The following is a 14294-nucleotide window of genomic DNA, read 5'->3' as shown; positions in this document are numbered from 1 at the left end:
GTAAAATATAATTAATAGTCTGCTAGTGATATGCATGTAAGGTGGAATCTAATCAAATCTGATAACAGAGAGGTTGTGCAAAAGCATTTTTACCTGTGAAGTGTGATCACCTCTATGGCAGGTTCTGAGGTACAGTATGTGTTTTGAACATTTTGATTATTCCACACTCATACAGTTTCCTCTGCAGTAAACTTGCATCGATTCTTTCTCAAATGAAGGGCACTCCCTCGGTCCGTCTTTAGCCTCTCCTCTCCTGCTTCAGACAGACTGCAGCTCTATCCTCCGCCGTCTGAGCTCTGGGCGCACTGCACTGCCCTGGGCTCCGTCAGGCGGTCGTAGGACAGCACTGTCATAACCTGCAAAAATGTGCAATATGCAATGTGGCTTTAGAGAATAGAGAGCACCAAGTAATAAGTCGAGGCTATCAAAGACACGCTGAGTTAAGCATTTTAATGGCAAGTAGCTACTGTTTTTCAGTTTGGGTATGTGAGCCACAGATACACACACAATAGTTTCTAATGGAGACTGTACATTGTACATTGACTGTACAACACTGGTTAAAGCATTAACTATGTCAAGTATCAAAATTTAAGCAATAGTTAAACATTCTGGGCAATACACTCATTCTTATAGCTTTCTTGCCAAGAGTTAGATGAGAAGATTGATACCTCACTTATGTTTGTAATGTAAATATGAAGCTACAGCCAGCAGCCAGTTAGCTTAGCTTAGCAGGAAGCGACTGCGCACATAACTCCCTGTAAAACCACAAGTTGACATTTTTACAGTGTGGTATTTGAATGGGTTAAACTAAATATTAATTGGTGAGCTTTAGAGCTGCTGGTAGGCTCCCATTTCCAGTCTTTATGCTAAGCTAAGCTAACCAGCAGCTGGCTGTAGCTTCAGATTTAGCAGAGTGGTATTGATATTCTTATGTCACTCTTGGCAAGAGAGCGAAGAAGCATCTCCCAAAATGTCAAACTCTTTTAATTCATCATGTCACAGATTTTCTATCTGTTTGATGATATTAAGTACTCACATGAGCAGTGCTCTACTTACTGTGATCATTATGAGGAGAGCTAGCATCATGCCCAGCATTATGTACAAATTACTGGTCAATCCTCCAGCCCACAAAGGGCCCAAGATGGTGGCCAGGCCTCCAACTGAGCGTCTGACACCTTGGCTGAATCCTTTTGGTGATGCATCACAAAGAATTAAGAGTCATTCCTTTCATCTACAAACATTGAAATATGGCTAGAAAGTACAGCACGTCGAACTGTTTCTTTGCGTCGCATATGCTGAGAGGCAATCTGTTGTTTTAATATGTTGAACCATGTAAACGAGCCAACCTTGTGTTTTCTCTGCAGTGACTTTGGAGAAGAGAGACACCTGAGACACAGCCACGAAGGGAAGCCCCAGCAGCTGCAGAAACACTCCGATGATGAAGGCCGACAGCTCCCATCCATAACCACCTGGCAGGGGTGGAAAGAAAATACTCTGGTATTACTGAATTACAGTAGTTTGCCCCCAAATTATATGAAAATCATGAAACAATTACATGTACAGACTGTAATCTCACAGTAAGTCTCACATGCCTCAAATGAATGTATCTTATAGATCTCTTAGCTATTATATTATAATAGTTTGTTGCTGTTAATTTCGGACATGTAGCAATAATGACTCAAAGTGTGTGACAGATCATGCTTCAGTTATCCATCTCTTCGTCTCTCGGCTTTTAAGTTCCTTCCACAAATGGGCTGGCACCGCCAGAGATAGCTCTATCTGAAAACGAAACCGCTGCCAAGCTGGCAGCCGCTAGATTTCTGTTCTCTGCTGCTTTGCATCATGCACATGTTTGTGTGAATCCGTGCCCACTCAAACTGTTGGATGTTCCTGCATAAGCTGAAAGTCTATAATCGAACAATCAAAAATGCAATTTCAACAATCAGTCATGTTCCTTAGTGGTCCAAGTAGATCTTTGTTTTTCGTCAGGTATCTGCCTTTAAGGTTTCTTTGTTTGGTTGTTTTAACTGTAACTGTAACAAATAGCAAACAAATGCAGGATATGCCTTAACAAATAGCATTTTTGTCTAATTAGATTACTGTAATCCTTTTATGTGTACTCAGGCACTCTCCAGCTCCAGCACCTGTCACTTGTAATCAGAGCGATAAACGTGGCAAGCGGCAACAGACGCAGGCCAACATGAACATACAGGATCCAGTTTGCCTGTATGATCTCCTGCTGGCCTGCCAGAGCCTGAGTGATATCATTTTCGAAGTGCATTCAATTCAGCCAGTGTGTAACCCAATATGGCTCCGCTGCGCCCCAAAACACACCAACACCGGTCACGCAGAAAAGGATTTGGCACAGAACATGAGGCAGGCTGTGTGTGTGTCTTTGCGTTTTATGTGTTTGTATGTCTTCCCGGACAGGTCAGCACCTCGGGGGTTGCAGAGGAAGATGAGGCACCAGATACAGGCGGCGCAGCAGATGACCAGGCCTACGGCCAGCACGGCGCGGTCCGCCACCTTCCTGCTCAGCCAGCGCACAAAGAAGAAGCCCAGGATGACCTCCACCCCGCACAGGCTGTACATCAGGCTGTTTCCAAGCTCGCCAAAGCTGAAGTAGCGCTGCGTCAGAGGAGTCACCATGGTCTGGGGATTTTTAGAGAGATGTTCGCAAGGTCAGTCAGTCAGATAAAGTGATTCAGTCAGAGGTAGAGGTGGAGATTCTGATTAGAGCTGAAACGAGCACCTTTTAAGTCCTTCAAAAGGCGTCATTCAGTCCAGATCAAAAGAATTGTTCTGTTTTGATATTAAAATGATTATATAATCCAGGTCAGCACTGTGTGACTATTCAGCTGCCACGGTGTAATGAGAAGAGAGAATGCCTCTTCATTTTTCATGTCCGTGACATAGAGACTGATTATGTGCACTTGTTACATCAGTTTTACTTTGAGCGTTAAGCGATACTTGATTATTTTCTCAAAGTAACAGCGCAGGTCTTTCCAGGTAAGGCTCAGATTGATGCCGTTTGGATGAAATTCGGGGTAAAATAGTGTGACATTGTGTGAAATGCTTGGAAACTCCGGCTGATGGATCTCAACGGTGGCTGCTCTCACCTCCAGCGCTGTCTGATTGAAGAGAGTGATGAACTGAGCCGTGAGGAGAACAACCACCTCCTCTCTCAGGAACTCTAGAGAGTGAGAGACAGAGAGAGATATACCGGGGGAAAAAGACCAGAGAAACCAAAGAGAAAATCATAAAACAAGCACAAGTGCTACCATTAAACTGAAAGTTTCAGCTGGCAAGTTAGGTTGAGATAAAGAAGCTTAAAGAGAAAAGAAAACTTGGACTATCTGAAAGTAATCGCAAGATTGAAAGAGGCAGGCGTGACGAATCCTGGCCGGTTGGTCATGTTGATCCTCCAGCCCAACAAACAGTCTATTTCTCTTCCTACAGATAAGTGAGGGCTCTTGGTTGTTTTTTTTATCTTATGTCCAAAACATGGTAACACAAGAATATATTTTTTTTTTTAATAAATTCCAAATTTTGATACCAGCTTTTCCTGGAACAAAAACTCCCTTATGGACTTGGAGAGGAGGAAACATGAGCTGGGCTTGCTGCTAAATTTGGAAGTTCGTGCCAGATGGCTGGAGGAATGGCTTGATATTACAGTGTGTGATCTACTATGGTTCAGTTCTCTCTGTTCAATGTTCAGTTTACGATTATTTATATGATTTTCATTTTTACTATACTGCGTATACAGTACATACTCTATGTGTTGTGTGTATTTACAGTGAGCAAATTTACAAGTTCTGTGTGGTTATAGGTAGGTTGAGTTTAAACATTATCATATAAAAGTGATTCATTTTTGCATTTTAATAAAGAGAGGGATTTAAAAGAATCAACATAGTAGAGGCCGATTTTTGCTCCCTAGTGTGAGTCAAGCTCCAAAAACACTGGATCCTACAACTTCCATGATGCAACTCGATGACGTCTTTCATTAGACCCTCCCTGCCTCGTAAACAAACATCCAACTCCAGGTCTCTAGTTTGTGCCAGAAACTTTCTGTCTTGAATTTGAAAGTTTTCAAGTTCTTTTCTCTTCTGATTTATGGGGAGTTGCGTGCTCTAACAATTTCTTGCTGGTGTACAGATTACACAAATGAGATATAACGTGTTAATTAGTGAGCTTTAGAGGTGTTGCAAGGCCTATTTTTTAATCTCTACAATGAGCCCGGCTAGCTGTCTCCCCCCTGCTTCCGGTCTTTATGCTAAGCTAAGCTAACCAGCTGCTGGCTGTGGCTCAAGCTTAGCGTACATACATGAGAGTGGTGTCAATCTTCTCATCTAAATCTCGTCAGCATAGTAAACAAGTGTATTTCCCTACATTTTTAACAATTCCTTTAAACCATTATTAATAGTTGATATAATGCTTATTAATGCACATTTTGCTTGTGTTGTTTGTGATGCTCGACCCCAACCTGAAAAGAAAAAGACTGACTTTCTGATGAAAGACAGTGAAAGATCCGCCTGAGTTTCAAAGATTCCTCACTCACACACAAAAAGTCGGGGGAAGATCAATAATTCAGGAGAGTGAATACCCGACACACTGTAACGGCTAACAGACACTGCTACAGTATGTGCTAGAGCTGCAGACATCCTCCAGTTTTGCTCCCGAGTTTCTGGTGTTGTAGATTTTCTTCAAAACAAAAAGGAATCAATAAGAGGAATGTTGGCCACATTACCAATTCTGTCTCCATTTCATCCACGAGTCAACCACAGCAAGCCAGTCAATAAAAAAGGAAGTCTGCCATCCATCCCTTTGCCACATCTTCAAAGAGTGAGAGAATCAATACAGAGGTTTGACACACACACACACACACACACACACACACACACACACATACACGCATACACACACACACACACACTAACAAAGTACAGAAAAAGTTAATCAATAACGGCACACAATCACCGCTTGCATCCCATGTAAACTTGTTATGACACTAATCCAATAAGACACCTGACATCATATATATATATACATACACACACACACACACACACCCACACACACACACACACACACACACACACACTCTGACATAAACCAGACACACACACACAAGTCCAATCAATACACAGGGAATCTGATCTGACATGCCACACAAAATTCCTCGGAGAGCCCTGGAGAATGGAAAGTGTGTGTAAGTATGAGCCTGTGTGCGTGTGTGTGTGTGTGTGTGTGTGTGTGTGTGTGTGTGTGCATGCAAGAAAATCAATAGAGCAGATACGAAACATGTGCATTGGCAGTGACACCTCTTCCTACCTGCTCCGCAAACAGGGCAGAGGAGAGCTGACAGTCATTGCTCAGGACAGCCAGTCAAAGCTTCTCGCTCACCTCTGCTGAAGTTTTTGAAGGAGTTTGCGACCGACGAGGCACCGAGGACGGGCTGCATCTCAGAGGGGGCGGAGGTCTCCATCTGTTCGGAGTTGACAGCTCTGTAGGTGTGCACCGGCTCCTCTTCGGACCCCATCAACGGCATCTCATCCTCCTCGCCCTCCTTTTGTTTCATCTCCACCAACACTGCACCCCCCTCCGAGCTGATGGGTAGTACGTCCCAGTACATAGCCAGGACGACAAACTGGAGCAGCACCCACAAGAGGCACATGAAGATCTGAGAGTAAGGAGGAAACAGACAAAAATGCCCTGAAATATTTTAAAGAGAAAGAAAAAAATCTTTTTACAACATCAAAATCTTAGAAAACTATCAGGAGACATAAAGTATTTGATATATGGAGGAGAGTGTTCGACAAATAAAGTAACCTGGCACAGTGAAATAAAGAGAGACGTGCAGTGTCAAATTATGTGGAAAAATGGATGTAGGCGTATAGAGCTTTGTTATATCTCATTTAAGCTGCATCCGTTCCACAGGTGTTTTATTCAGAGACTCATGAGATGGAAATAGATCGATACGGGTGGTTACGGGCCTGAGTATCGCTGCAGGCGCTTTGTATTCTCCTTACTCAGAGGAGAACAAAGAGAAGAAAAAAATACATGAGCCAGGAGGAGTGCAGAATGTAGAACAACTATTTCTGACTATTATTTCTGTATTCATGAGGCTTTCGGAGAACCGTAGATTACTGATTATCTGGATGCTGTTACCCCAGGAGACGTATATTTGTTCACAACAAAGGGCCCCAGTTTGAAATCACACAGCCGCAGGAACAGGTTGAACGCCGGCCCTGGAGAGACAGGAGGAAGAGCTGTAAAGGGGAGATGGAATAAAAAACAGAGGATGTGTGGAGACAGTAGCCCCCATCTTTGTGATTTTATTGAATGTCTCCTTCTCACAGTTGAAACTGAACATCAAAGGAGACATGACAGAGTCCTTCCCGCTGTCTGATATTTCTCAGAAGACAGAGGAGGTGGAGAGAAGTGAAATGACACCCCTCGCTGTGGTAAGATGAAGGGGGGCGGGGGACTGACCGACAAGGAGGCCGGCTTGTCGACAGGCCATGATGGCTGCGAAGACACCGGCACGCTCCTCTGGCCGAGTGCTTCGAGTCAGGAAACCAAAGATGGAGGAGCCCGCTCCTGCGCCGACACCTGAGAGGGAAACCAGCATCCTTCTGTTACACCTGCACAACGCATGCTGACGCTTTGGCCGTTATTTCAAGACATGCATGTGAGCGTGTGTGTGTGTGTGTGTGTGTGTCACCTGCTACAAGTCGACTGCACAACAACAGCCACTTTGAATATCCAATAAAATACATGAAGTTACCTGAGAACAAATGAAAGTGAAAATCATGCTTGGGAACCAAAATGTGAAACAAAGCTCGACTAGAAGGATTGAGTCCAATATCGCCTTTAGCAATGCTAGCGGCAAAGTCAGCTGGATGGATTAACGTGAAATTTGGAAATGTTATCATGCTAATACTCTAAACTTTAGATTGGCATTAACTGGCATTAACTTTTAGCTAGTACGTAGTAGTAGTATGTAGATAGTGTTTTGCCATTTGGAAGTGTTTCTTGTCCAGTATATCCTACATATTGAACTCAAATTATTATTAGTCGTGTGCAACTTTTGGTGCCGACTGAGAGATAACTACCATCATGCATTGCGCAGACAGGGGAGGAAAAAGGCACATTAAAATAGCTGCCGACTAGTTTTTGAGTTGCCACCTGAGACACTTTATAGTCCTCTACACAGAATTCTCCATGTAACCGTGAATAATGAATGACGAAGCCCAAATATGAGCTACAGAGTTTCACACAACAGTTGAACACACAGTCTTGCCAGTGGCTTCATGTTATTTGTCTTGTGGTTTGATTACTCACCGGCAATCTCAAAAAGATTGGAGAAAAGGATGATGGACTTTGTAGTCTTGCTCCGGTCCGACCAGAGTCCAAAAAGCGGGCCCGTGAGCAGCCCGCTCAGACTGAAGGCAGACAGACCCAGACCCAGGAAGTAAGGAGGGGCCTCCAAAATCTCAAGATACCTCCATATTGTAGGCAGAATGACGGCTGAGGCCACCAGAGAGGGATGAAGGAGGATGAGTGCGGGGGGCGGGGGGGGGGGGGGGTGTGTCAATGACAAGCCTCGTGTGCACAGCAAAGTATATTTTCATTAAAAATCAGATCCTCTGTGATGTGTGCTTACAGCCAAAATGCCAGGCAGGATTCTGCTCTAATGAGACAATTATCTCATGTCTTCAAATCCATAAAGCTGTCATAATGAACTTACCGTACTCAATGCCGCTCAGCATAAATATCAGTCCAATGGTGAGAAAAGTTAGATTCCTCTTTTGGTGATTATCCATCGTGCTCAGTGACTTGCTGCCTTTTATACACCGACCTCTGTCTGCGCATGCTGTTCAGAAATGTTGTTCAGGGGCATAATCAGATAACAGGAGACACTGCGAGGCCAATTACAACTGCCGGCCTGGATAATCAGAGGAATTTGCCGCACCATTGTACAAGGCCATTTCAGAACGTCTTGGAGATAGAGAACAGAGATCACACGAGGCTTCTCCTATAGAAGAGGCTCGGCAGGGGTGAGGCCTGAAACCACACGACAGAATACATCAAATCAGCAACGCAAACAATACAGTCCATCTTGAAGAGACTGCAGTCGTCCGTTTCCATTCGGCATTTATGTTAAAGATGAAATTCTGTTTGAGTCACGTCCGCAGTGCAGCTCCACACTGTGAGCCTCGCGGTCAAGGCAATGTCTCGTGTTACCAGGTGAGGTAAAGTACACTGAGCTTTATCCATTTTTAATCTTGTTTTCTTCAGTTACATCAAAAGCACTTGGTTTCCCCACAACCCTGTGAAGGAACGTGCCAGGCCCATCGGGCCTCTTGTAGGTTATAGATATTAATAACTGATAGCCATTTAACAAAAAGACTCTGTTTGCCAGTTCACAAATACAATACATCACACACAGTAATAAAAACATACAGGTAATACAATACATTAGATGAACCACAATTGCATTTGCCAGAATATGAAGCCCTACACCATGGCCATGTGTGAAAAAATAAAAAATAATAACCCTCTCTTGTATTCAATGCTGAATAAATTAGGTTTGACATCGCTGTCTGTTTTATTGAATGGTTGCCTCCATTTTCAAGCTGCTGTGGTGTTCCTAGCCTTAGGCTGGCTATATTAAACAGAACTGTCACCAAGTTAATACCTCCATATGTTTTCCCAGCAACCCATGAATAATACAAAGGGTTTCGATTGTTTGAATAACATATAAACCCGCTCAGCATCTTGCACTCATGTCACAATCACACAGTGTCGGGACAATCTGAGGGGTTTGGAGCTCAACAGGCCGACAGGATAATGTTTGTCAAAGGACAGTCCTGTTTGGGTCAGTATCTCTTCTGTGTGTGTGTAAATGTGTGTCAAGGTGCTTGATTTGGCACACAACGGCAACTTTACGCCTCCTGCTCTTTCCATGACAAATTGTTGCATGCAGCTGAGGATCACGGGCCCACTGAGAGCCCATTAGCATCCTACCTGCCTTACCTGTGGTGGTTTCTATAGAAACACACATGAGGGTGGTGTGGTTGCACTCACCTTTGAGCCTTGGTAAACAACGGGGAGTTCCTCGGTGAGTAAACTGCAATCTGGTCCACTCAGTCAGTCACCGCGTTGCGTTGGAGATGCGAGATGATCAGCAGTTGACAGAGGGACATTTGACTTTCAGATAGAGAGGAGCTTGTTAGGTGGATATACATACTTGGGGGCTGGGAGGTGGCTGAAATAGAGATAGGAGTGGGCATGTTCTTGAGCACAGCTTCTCCCCGGAGGTCTTTCAGCATCCCCATTAACATCAACCTGCAGGGTGCTCGCAGGCGGCAGACACGGTAAGACAGGACGATCGACTGGGCCAGGCAGCACGGCTTTGAAAACACTGTTGGGGGGTCGTTAAGAACATAATGATTATACGCACTGTATGTGACTGTTGTAAAAAAACACACACACAAGGTTGAAAGGCCCGATGCATAGATCTGAGAGGTTTGAATCGACTTAAATCGATTAGTATTGCATTAAAGGGCTACTCCACTGATTTTGCATACCAAGTTTACTTGTCACAAGGAGTTCTACTCAACAGTTGTGTAATGTCTCCTGTGGCTCTGGAGGGAGCTATCTGAGAAAATAACACCTGATGAGGTCATCAGGGTTCAGATCTTTACCAGGAGCCTGTGTTATGAAAGACATGGGCATTTAATTAGAGGGTCTAATGAAATTGTGGCGGGAAATGTAGGATCAGGTGTTTTTAGTGCTTGACTCACAAGAGAGGCTAAACGTCAGGATATCTCTGTTGATCAGTTGAACACTGTAAAAACGTAATCTAGCGCCATCATCAGGTCAAAATTTCAACTTGTCCAGTACTTTAATTTATGACCAAATGCCTTCAAAACTAATGGCATTCCCATCATCCCCGGAGCAATAACTAAGAAATGAAGTGAAAGCACAAAAGTGTTTCGACTGGCTACACTGGTTAAATGTGTTTTTATTTCAAAAATCGAAATCTTTCAGATATGTTTTGGATGTTTAGTTTGGATTAAATCGTTACATCCCTGGTGTCGGTGCATGTCTTCATGTGTGTATCCCTGCATATGTGTGTGTGTGTGCGTGTGTGTGAGAGACACAGAGAGCTCTTCCACACAGCAACAGCGTCGGAGCTCGAGCGGTGTAGAGGGGTGGATGGGCGTGGAGGGCCGCGAGCTCGGACCCAGATGCCAGTGTTGAGTGTCGGGGAGGACAGGGCCATCCTGCTGGGCTTCACCATGATGGCCTTCGCTGTGCTCATGTTCTTTGTGGTCGGCATCACTGTGGTCAAACCCTATGTTAACAGGTACACTGTAGTCTGTCTGTGAATGCTACAAGGGATGTCATATGATAGACAGGCCTATGACTTATATGTGATTGTTAACAGTAATAGAAAAGTAATGGAGAAAATGACATTTTCAGCAAAGTGATTACAATTAATTCTGAAGGTGAACATGGATTTGAGTGCAAAATGTCACGTCAAACCACCCCATGGTAGTCAAGATGTCAACCTGCAAGTGACACAAGATCACCAAAGTCATGAGAATTCATCCTCCGGGTACGATGAACATCTGACCAAAGGTTAATGGCAGTCCATCCCGTAGCTGTTGAGATATTTCAGTCTGGACCAAAGTGGACAGGCTGACATCGTCATCTGTATAGCCATGCCGCTAAAATACATTTAAAATTAGACATTTTAAAGGTGAAAATGCTCCTGGTAAGTTGAAACGTTGACTAAGTTGAGATAGTATCTCTTGTATTTTTATTTTTTATCATGCATAGCTTTTCATGTAATTTGTCCTTTTCCTGGCAGAGATGGGCTTCCATAAGATGTGCAACAACATGAATAAAAAAGTCAATCAAGAACACACCTCACATCAGAGATCTAATAAGAAACAATTACTGCCTTTCTGGTGCTAATGTGTTTACGTGTGGTTGGAAACCCTGGCTTAGGTACCCCGACATTCTCCCCTTGTTTTCCAGTAACTGGGAGGAGAAGGCCAGCTGTGTTCTGCTGCAGACCGAAATCCTGGAGGAGTGGGTGGACTGCAGAGGTGTGAGCACTGTGCCGTGCCTCAGGGTGACGGTTAACCTCACGGGCTCCAATCAGACGGTTTTTCTACACTTTGATGAGGAATCGGTCCTCCTTGCTCCTAAGGTAGGGATTCATGGCAGTAACTTCCAGGCTTTAGGTCTCATCTTATAGCTTTATGGGTTTGGATCTGCTTCACACCAGGTGCGGCTTGTCGACTGTGAGGGAGGAACACCTGCCGGATACTGAGCATTAAAGCTTTATGTCTATGTGCTACAACTGACATGTTGGACCATTCTGTGAAGCAGATCTCAGGACTCATCCTAGTTTTCATATTAGCCATCTAAGCAGGGACTTGAGAAAGCACCTGAGAAAGCCGTGAAGGCAAAGAACAGCTCTGAACTAGCTGACAGGATGGAAAACTAGCAGTACTTTGCTTACTGTACCCCTGTGAATAAACCAGAATACATTATTAGGAGATGCTCTCATGCAGCACTTCTGCTCCATTCAGAGGAATTGCATGAAACATTTTTCAGTACCAGTGCGGCACATGGAGGCTAGAAAGTATCTTTTTTTTCTTTTCAACAGACAAAAAACTGAATCAAAAAGGAACCTTGTAGCTCGTCTCACTGATTGCAATCAGCGCTGCCGACTGCAACAAGCAGGTCACTTGATAAAAATTACACTTGAATCATATCTCTTCTTTCCCAGTGTTTCTACATACCCCAATGTCAGATGGACGGAACAGAGCTTCAAAAGGAGGTCGAGAAAGTGAAAAACAGCTTGGATACTCACCAGGGGAGCACCTCATCCTGCTTCACTGACCGCACAAGGCACCCCGGGGACGTCATCTTGAACAGGAAGTACACCTACGAGAGGGCCCTGTTTGCATTGCTGTGGCCCTGTCTGATGCTGGGTGGCGGAGCTCTGTTGGTGGGTCTTGTGAAGCTGACACAGCACTTAGCCCACCTCGCCTCTGAGATGTGCAGTGAGACCGCAGGGGGCAGGCTGACATCAAGATACACTCAGGGCAAACTGTACAGACTCCTCCGGAGGTCCAGCATGCAGTCTCCTTCATGACATGCCCAGTGTTTGAGTATAAATACCATTTGTAATCATGTAACTGGTGCATAATGTGAACCAGGGCCAGTATGTATAAAGTTAAAATTTTGGTCTTAAGTGTGTCAAAAACAAAGTCTTACTCAGAAACCCTCCTAAAGTGTAGAGAACTGGTCTCAGCTCCCAAATGATTTAAGAGAACTCGGTGTGTGTGTGTGTGTGTGTGTGTGTGTGTGTGCGGATACACACACCCACGCACTTTTCAACAATGACTGACATGTTCATGTGAGTCTTCCTAATGGAGTAAGTACATTTATATAAACTCTATAGAGGGGATATCTCACATAAGCTTATATAATGTTGGATGCAATGCATGATGGGTAGGCTTAACAAGGTGTGCATTAAATTGCTATTGGCTGATTCAGTGCTTGAGGGAGGGACATGAATGTTGTCCTTATTTTACATCACTGCAGTGAGCACTGAAGAATCACACTTAAGTTTTGTTCAAATGTTTGTTACTTTTAGCTTCTGAGCTTCTTCTTGAGAGTCCTGCAGCCCAGTTCACCCAGTAAAGAGTCTTGTGTGTAGTTTTCTGTGGGAGGATTTATTTAAGGATTCAAGCCTTGTCCCACACTTACGCCAATTTCTATCATGAAAGTGCCTTTTAAAACGCACACATGTTGATCAACTGTAAAACAAACGATGTAATAAAACAGCCTAGTAATGAATTTAGGTAGGGAGAAATGCTTTTATTCAACAGTACAATAAATGAATGCATACAGTTTCTTATCAGACATGGTCATTTGAGGATGACTAAAACAAGTATTTGAAGAGGTTTTATGATATATATATACACAGATGGATATATAACTAACATAGGAGTTCTTTTTAAAACATGCAGGGTAGCTTCTTCCTCCTTATTGTGCTTACAGACTTCCACTTTACGGCAAGAGACCTCCACTTGATGTGAAGATCGTACTCTGACAACAGCATCAAGTCCTTGTCCTTCATTCAACAGTTCACCTCTGCTTTGCCATTCATATCGTTTCAACAACTAGAAGCTGTCTACTGGGTTTTGTATGAGGATGGTGCACGTTATGCCTGAATCCTTTTTTTTTTCTTTTTGGTTAGCAGTTACATATATGAGTTTGCTTACATTTAAAAATACAAAAATATATTACCTCTGTAGTTATTCAAGGAAAGCATTTGCACATGTAGTAGCAGTTGTCAGTATCTGTTACCTTCATTGTGACTTTGTTGTACCTCACACAAGTAACAAGGTCATTTCTATACATGAAATTCAAGTAAACAACATCAGGTCAAACAAAAAAAAAAAGAAGTAGATATTTGAGGACCTCATGCATAATGCAGTGTGAGGAACAGAAAACAACCAGAACAAGTACAAAGGGAAATAGCATCATTAGGTGGTTCTTCAATAAAGTATATGGGGTCTAGTATTCTCAGTTTGGGTCCGGCCCACTGCTCTGTAGCCTGTACAGAAGCACATGCATCCCAGTAGGATCGGTTTCCTGAGCATTTTTAAGTCCTCACCCATGTACAGAAAACAAAAATTGGACTTTCAGACTTCGGTGTCCAGGAAACCGCCCCGTTGTGTATCATTTGGTAAAGCTAGAACGTTTACTGACCTCTTACGTATGTGTCTGTGCAGTGAGCGAACCTGCAGAGACTATTCTTCCACACATAAGGGTGACAATCATAGGAAAGAGGAGGGAAGAAGACACTTGGGAGGTTAAAATTTTTTTCTTCCTTTACCTGGATGTCACAATCTGGGACCACATGTAAGGAGAGATTCTGTCTTAAATTATCTTTCGTTCGTGTGATCGAGAACAAGGAGACAGAAGAAAATACTCAAAAACATTTTACAGATGGCTTAGAGTGAAGCTCCAAATATAAACCTGGTAAGGAGAAGCAAAAGGCAGGGTCCAAAGGCGTTACTCACAGTTATTTTTGTTGGGAAGAAGTAGAAGAGTCTGTTACAGTGCAGCATTTTTTTTCTTTTTTCTTCCGTGTACTGTCTGTACAAAGTCCACTGACACGCTGCTCTGTGTAAGCGTGTCGGGGGAGATGCATTTCTCTCTGCCTCACTCTGACATCAACTTTTTTTTTTGTTTGT

At 43.5% G+C, this 14294-nt stretch overlaps 2 protein-coding genes across 2 annotated transcripts; one reads left to right on the top strand and one right to left on the bottom strand.

Annotated features, from left to right (window-relative positions):
* Positions 1–275: 275 nt before the first annotated feature.
* On the bottom strand, positions 276–7859 carry mfsd8l2 (major facilitator superfamily domain containing 8-like 2). Its single transcript, XM_070919154.1, has 11 exons — positions 7751–7859; positions 7345–7530; positions 6725–6787; positions 6493–6612; positions 6169–6248; positions 5404–5680; positions 3120–3193; positions 2439–2652; positions 1347–1469; positions 1057–1187; positions 276–356 (listed from the first exon to the last, which is right to left on the bottom strand). Exons 1-11 carry the CDS (start codon positions 7824–7826, stop codon positions 276–278), a joined length of 1425 nt encoding a protein of 474 aa, XP_070775255.1. The 5' UTR covers positions 7827–7859.
* Positions 7860–9294: 1435 nt separating this feature from the next.
* On the top strand, positions 9295–12181 carry kcnmb3 (potassium calcium-activated channel subfamily M regulatory beta subunit 3). Its single transcript, XM_070919144.1, has 4 exons — positions 9295–9380; positions 10166–10375; positions 11053–11227; positions 11813–12181. The coding sequence occupies exons 1-4, from the start codon at positions 9295–9297 to the stop codon at positions 12179–12181; spliced, it is 840 nt and encodes a 279-aa protein (XP_070775245.1).
* Positions 12182–14294: the final 2113 nt, after the last annotated feature.

Source organism: Enoplosus armatus, chromosome 14 (genome assembly GCF_043641665.1).
Source record: "Enoplosus armatus isolate fEnoArm2 chromosome 14, fEnoArm2.hap1, whole genome shotgun sequence".
Taxonomy (NCBI): domain Eukaryota; kingdom Metazoa; phylum Chordata; class Actinopteri; order Centrarchiformes; family Enoplosidae; genus Enoplosus; species Enoplosus armatus.
This window is presented reverse-complemented; position numbering and strand designations above follow the sequence as displayed.

Bases quoted from the DNA above. Each gene is read 5' to 3' on its own strand.
- mfsd8l2 (XM_070919154.1), bottom strand. From the start codon at position 7,826: ATGGATAATCACCAAAAGAGGAATCTAACTTTTCTCACCATTGGACTG. The intron at 7,531-7,750 runs GTAAGTTCATTA...TGGTGGCCTCAG, and splicing joins GCTGAGCGGCATTGAGTACG to CCGTCATTCTGCCTACAATA. The intron at 2,653-3,119 runs GTGAGAGCAGCC...AAAAATCCCCAG, and splicing joins TCAATCAGACAGCGCTGGAG to ACCATGGTGACTCCTCTGAC.
- kcnmb3 (XM_070919144.1), top strand. From the start codon at position 9,295: ATGTTCTTGAGCACAGCTTCTCCCCGGAGGTCTTTCAGCATCCCCATT. The intron at 10,376-11,052 runs GTACACTGTAGT...CTTGTTTTCCAG, and splicing joins GTCAAACCCTATGTTAACAG to TAACTGGGAGGAGAAGGCCA. The intron at 11,228-11,812 runs GTAGGGATTCAT...CTTCTTTCCCAG, and splicing joins CGGTCCTCCTTGCTCCTAAG to TGTTTCTACATACCCCAATG.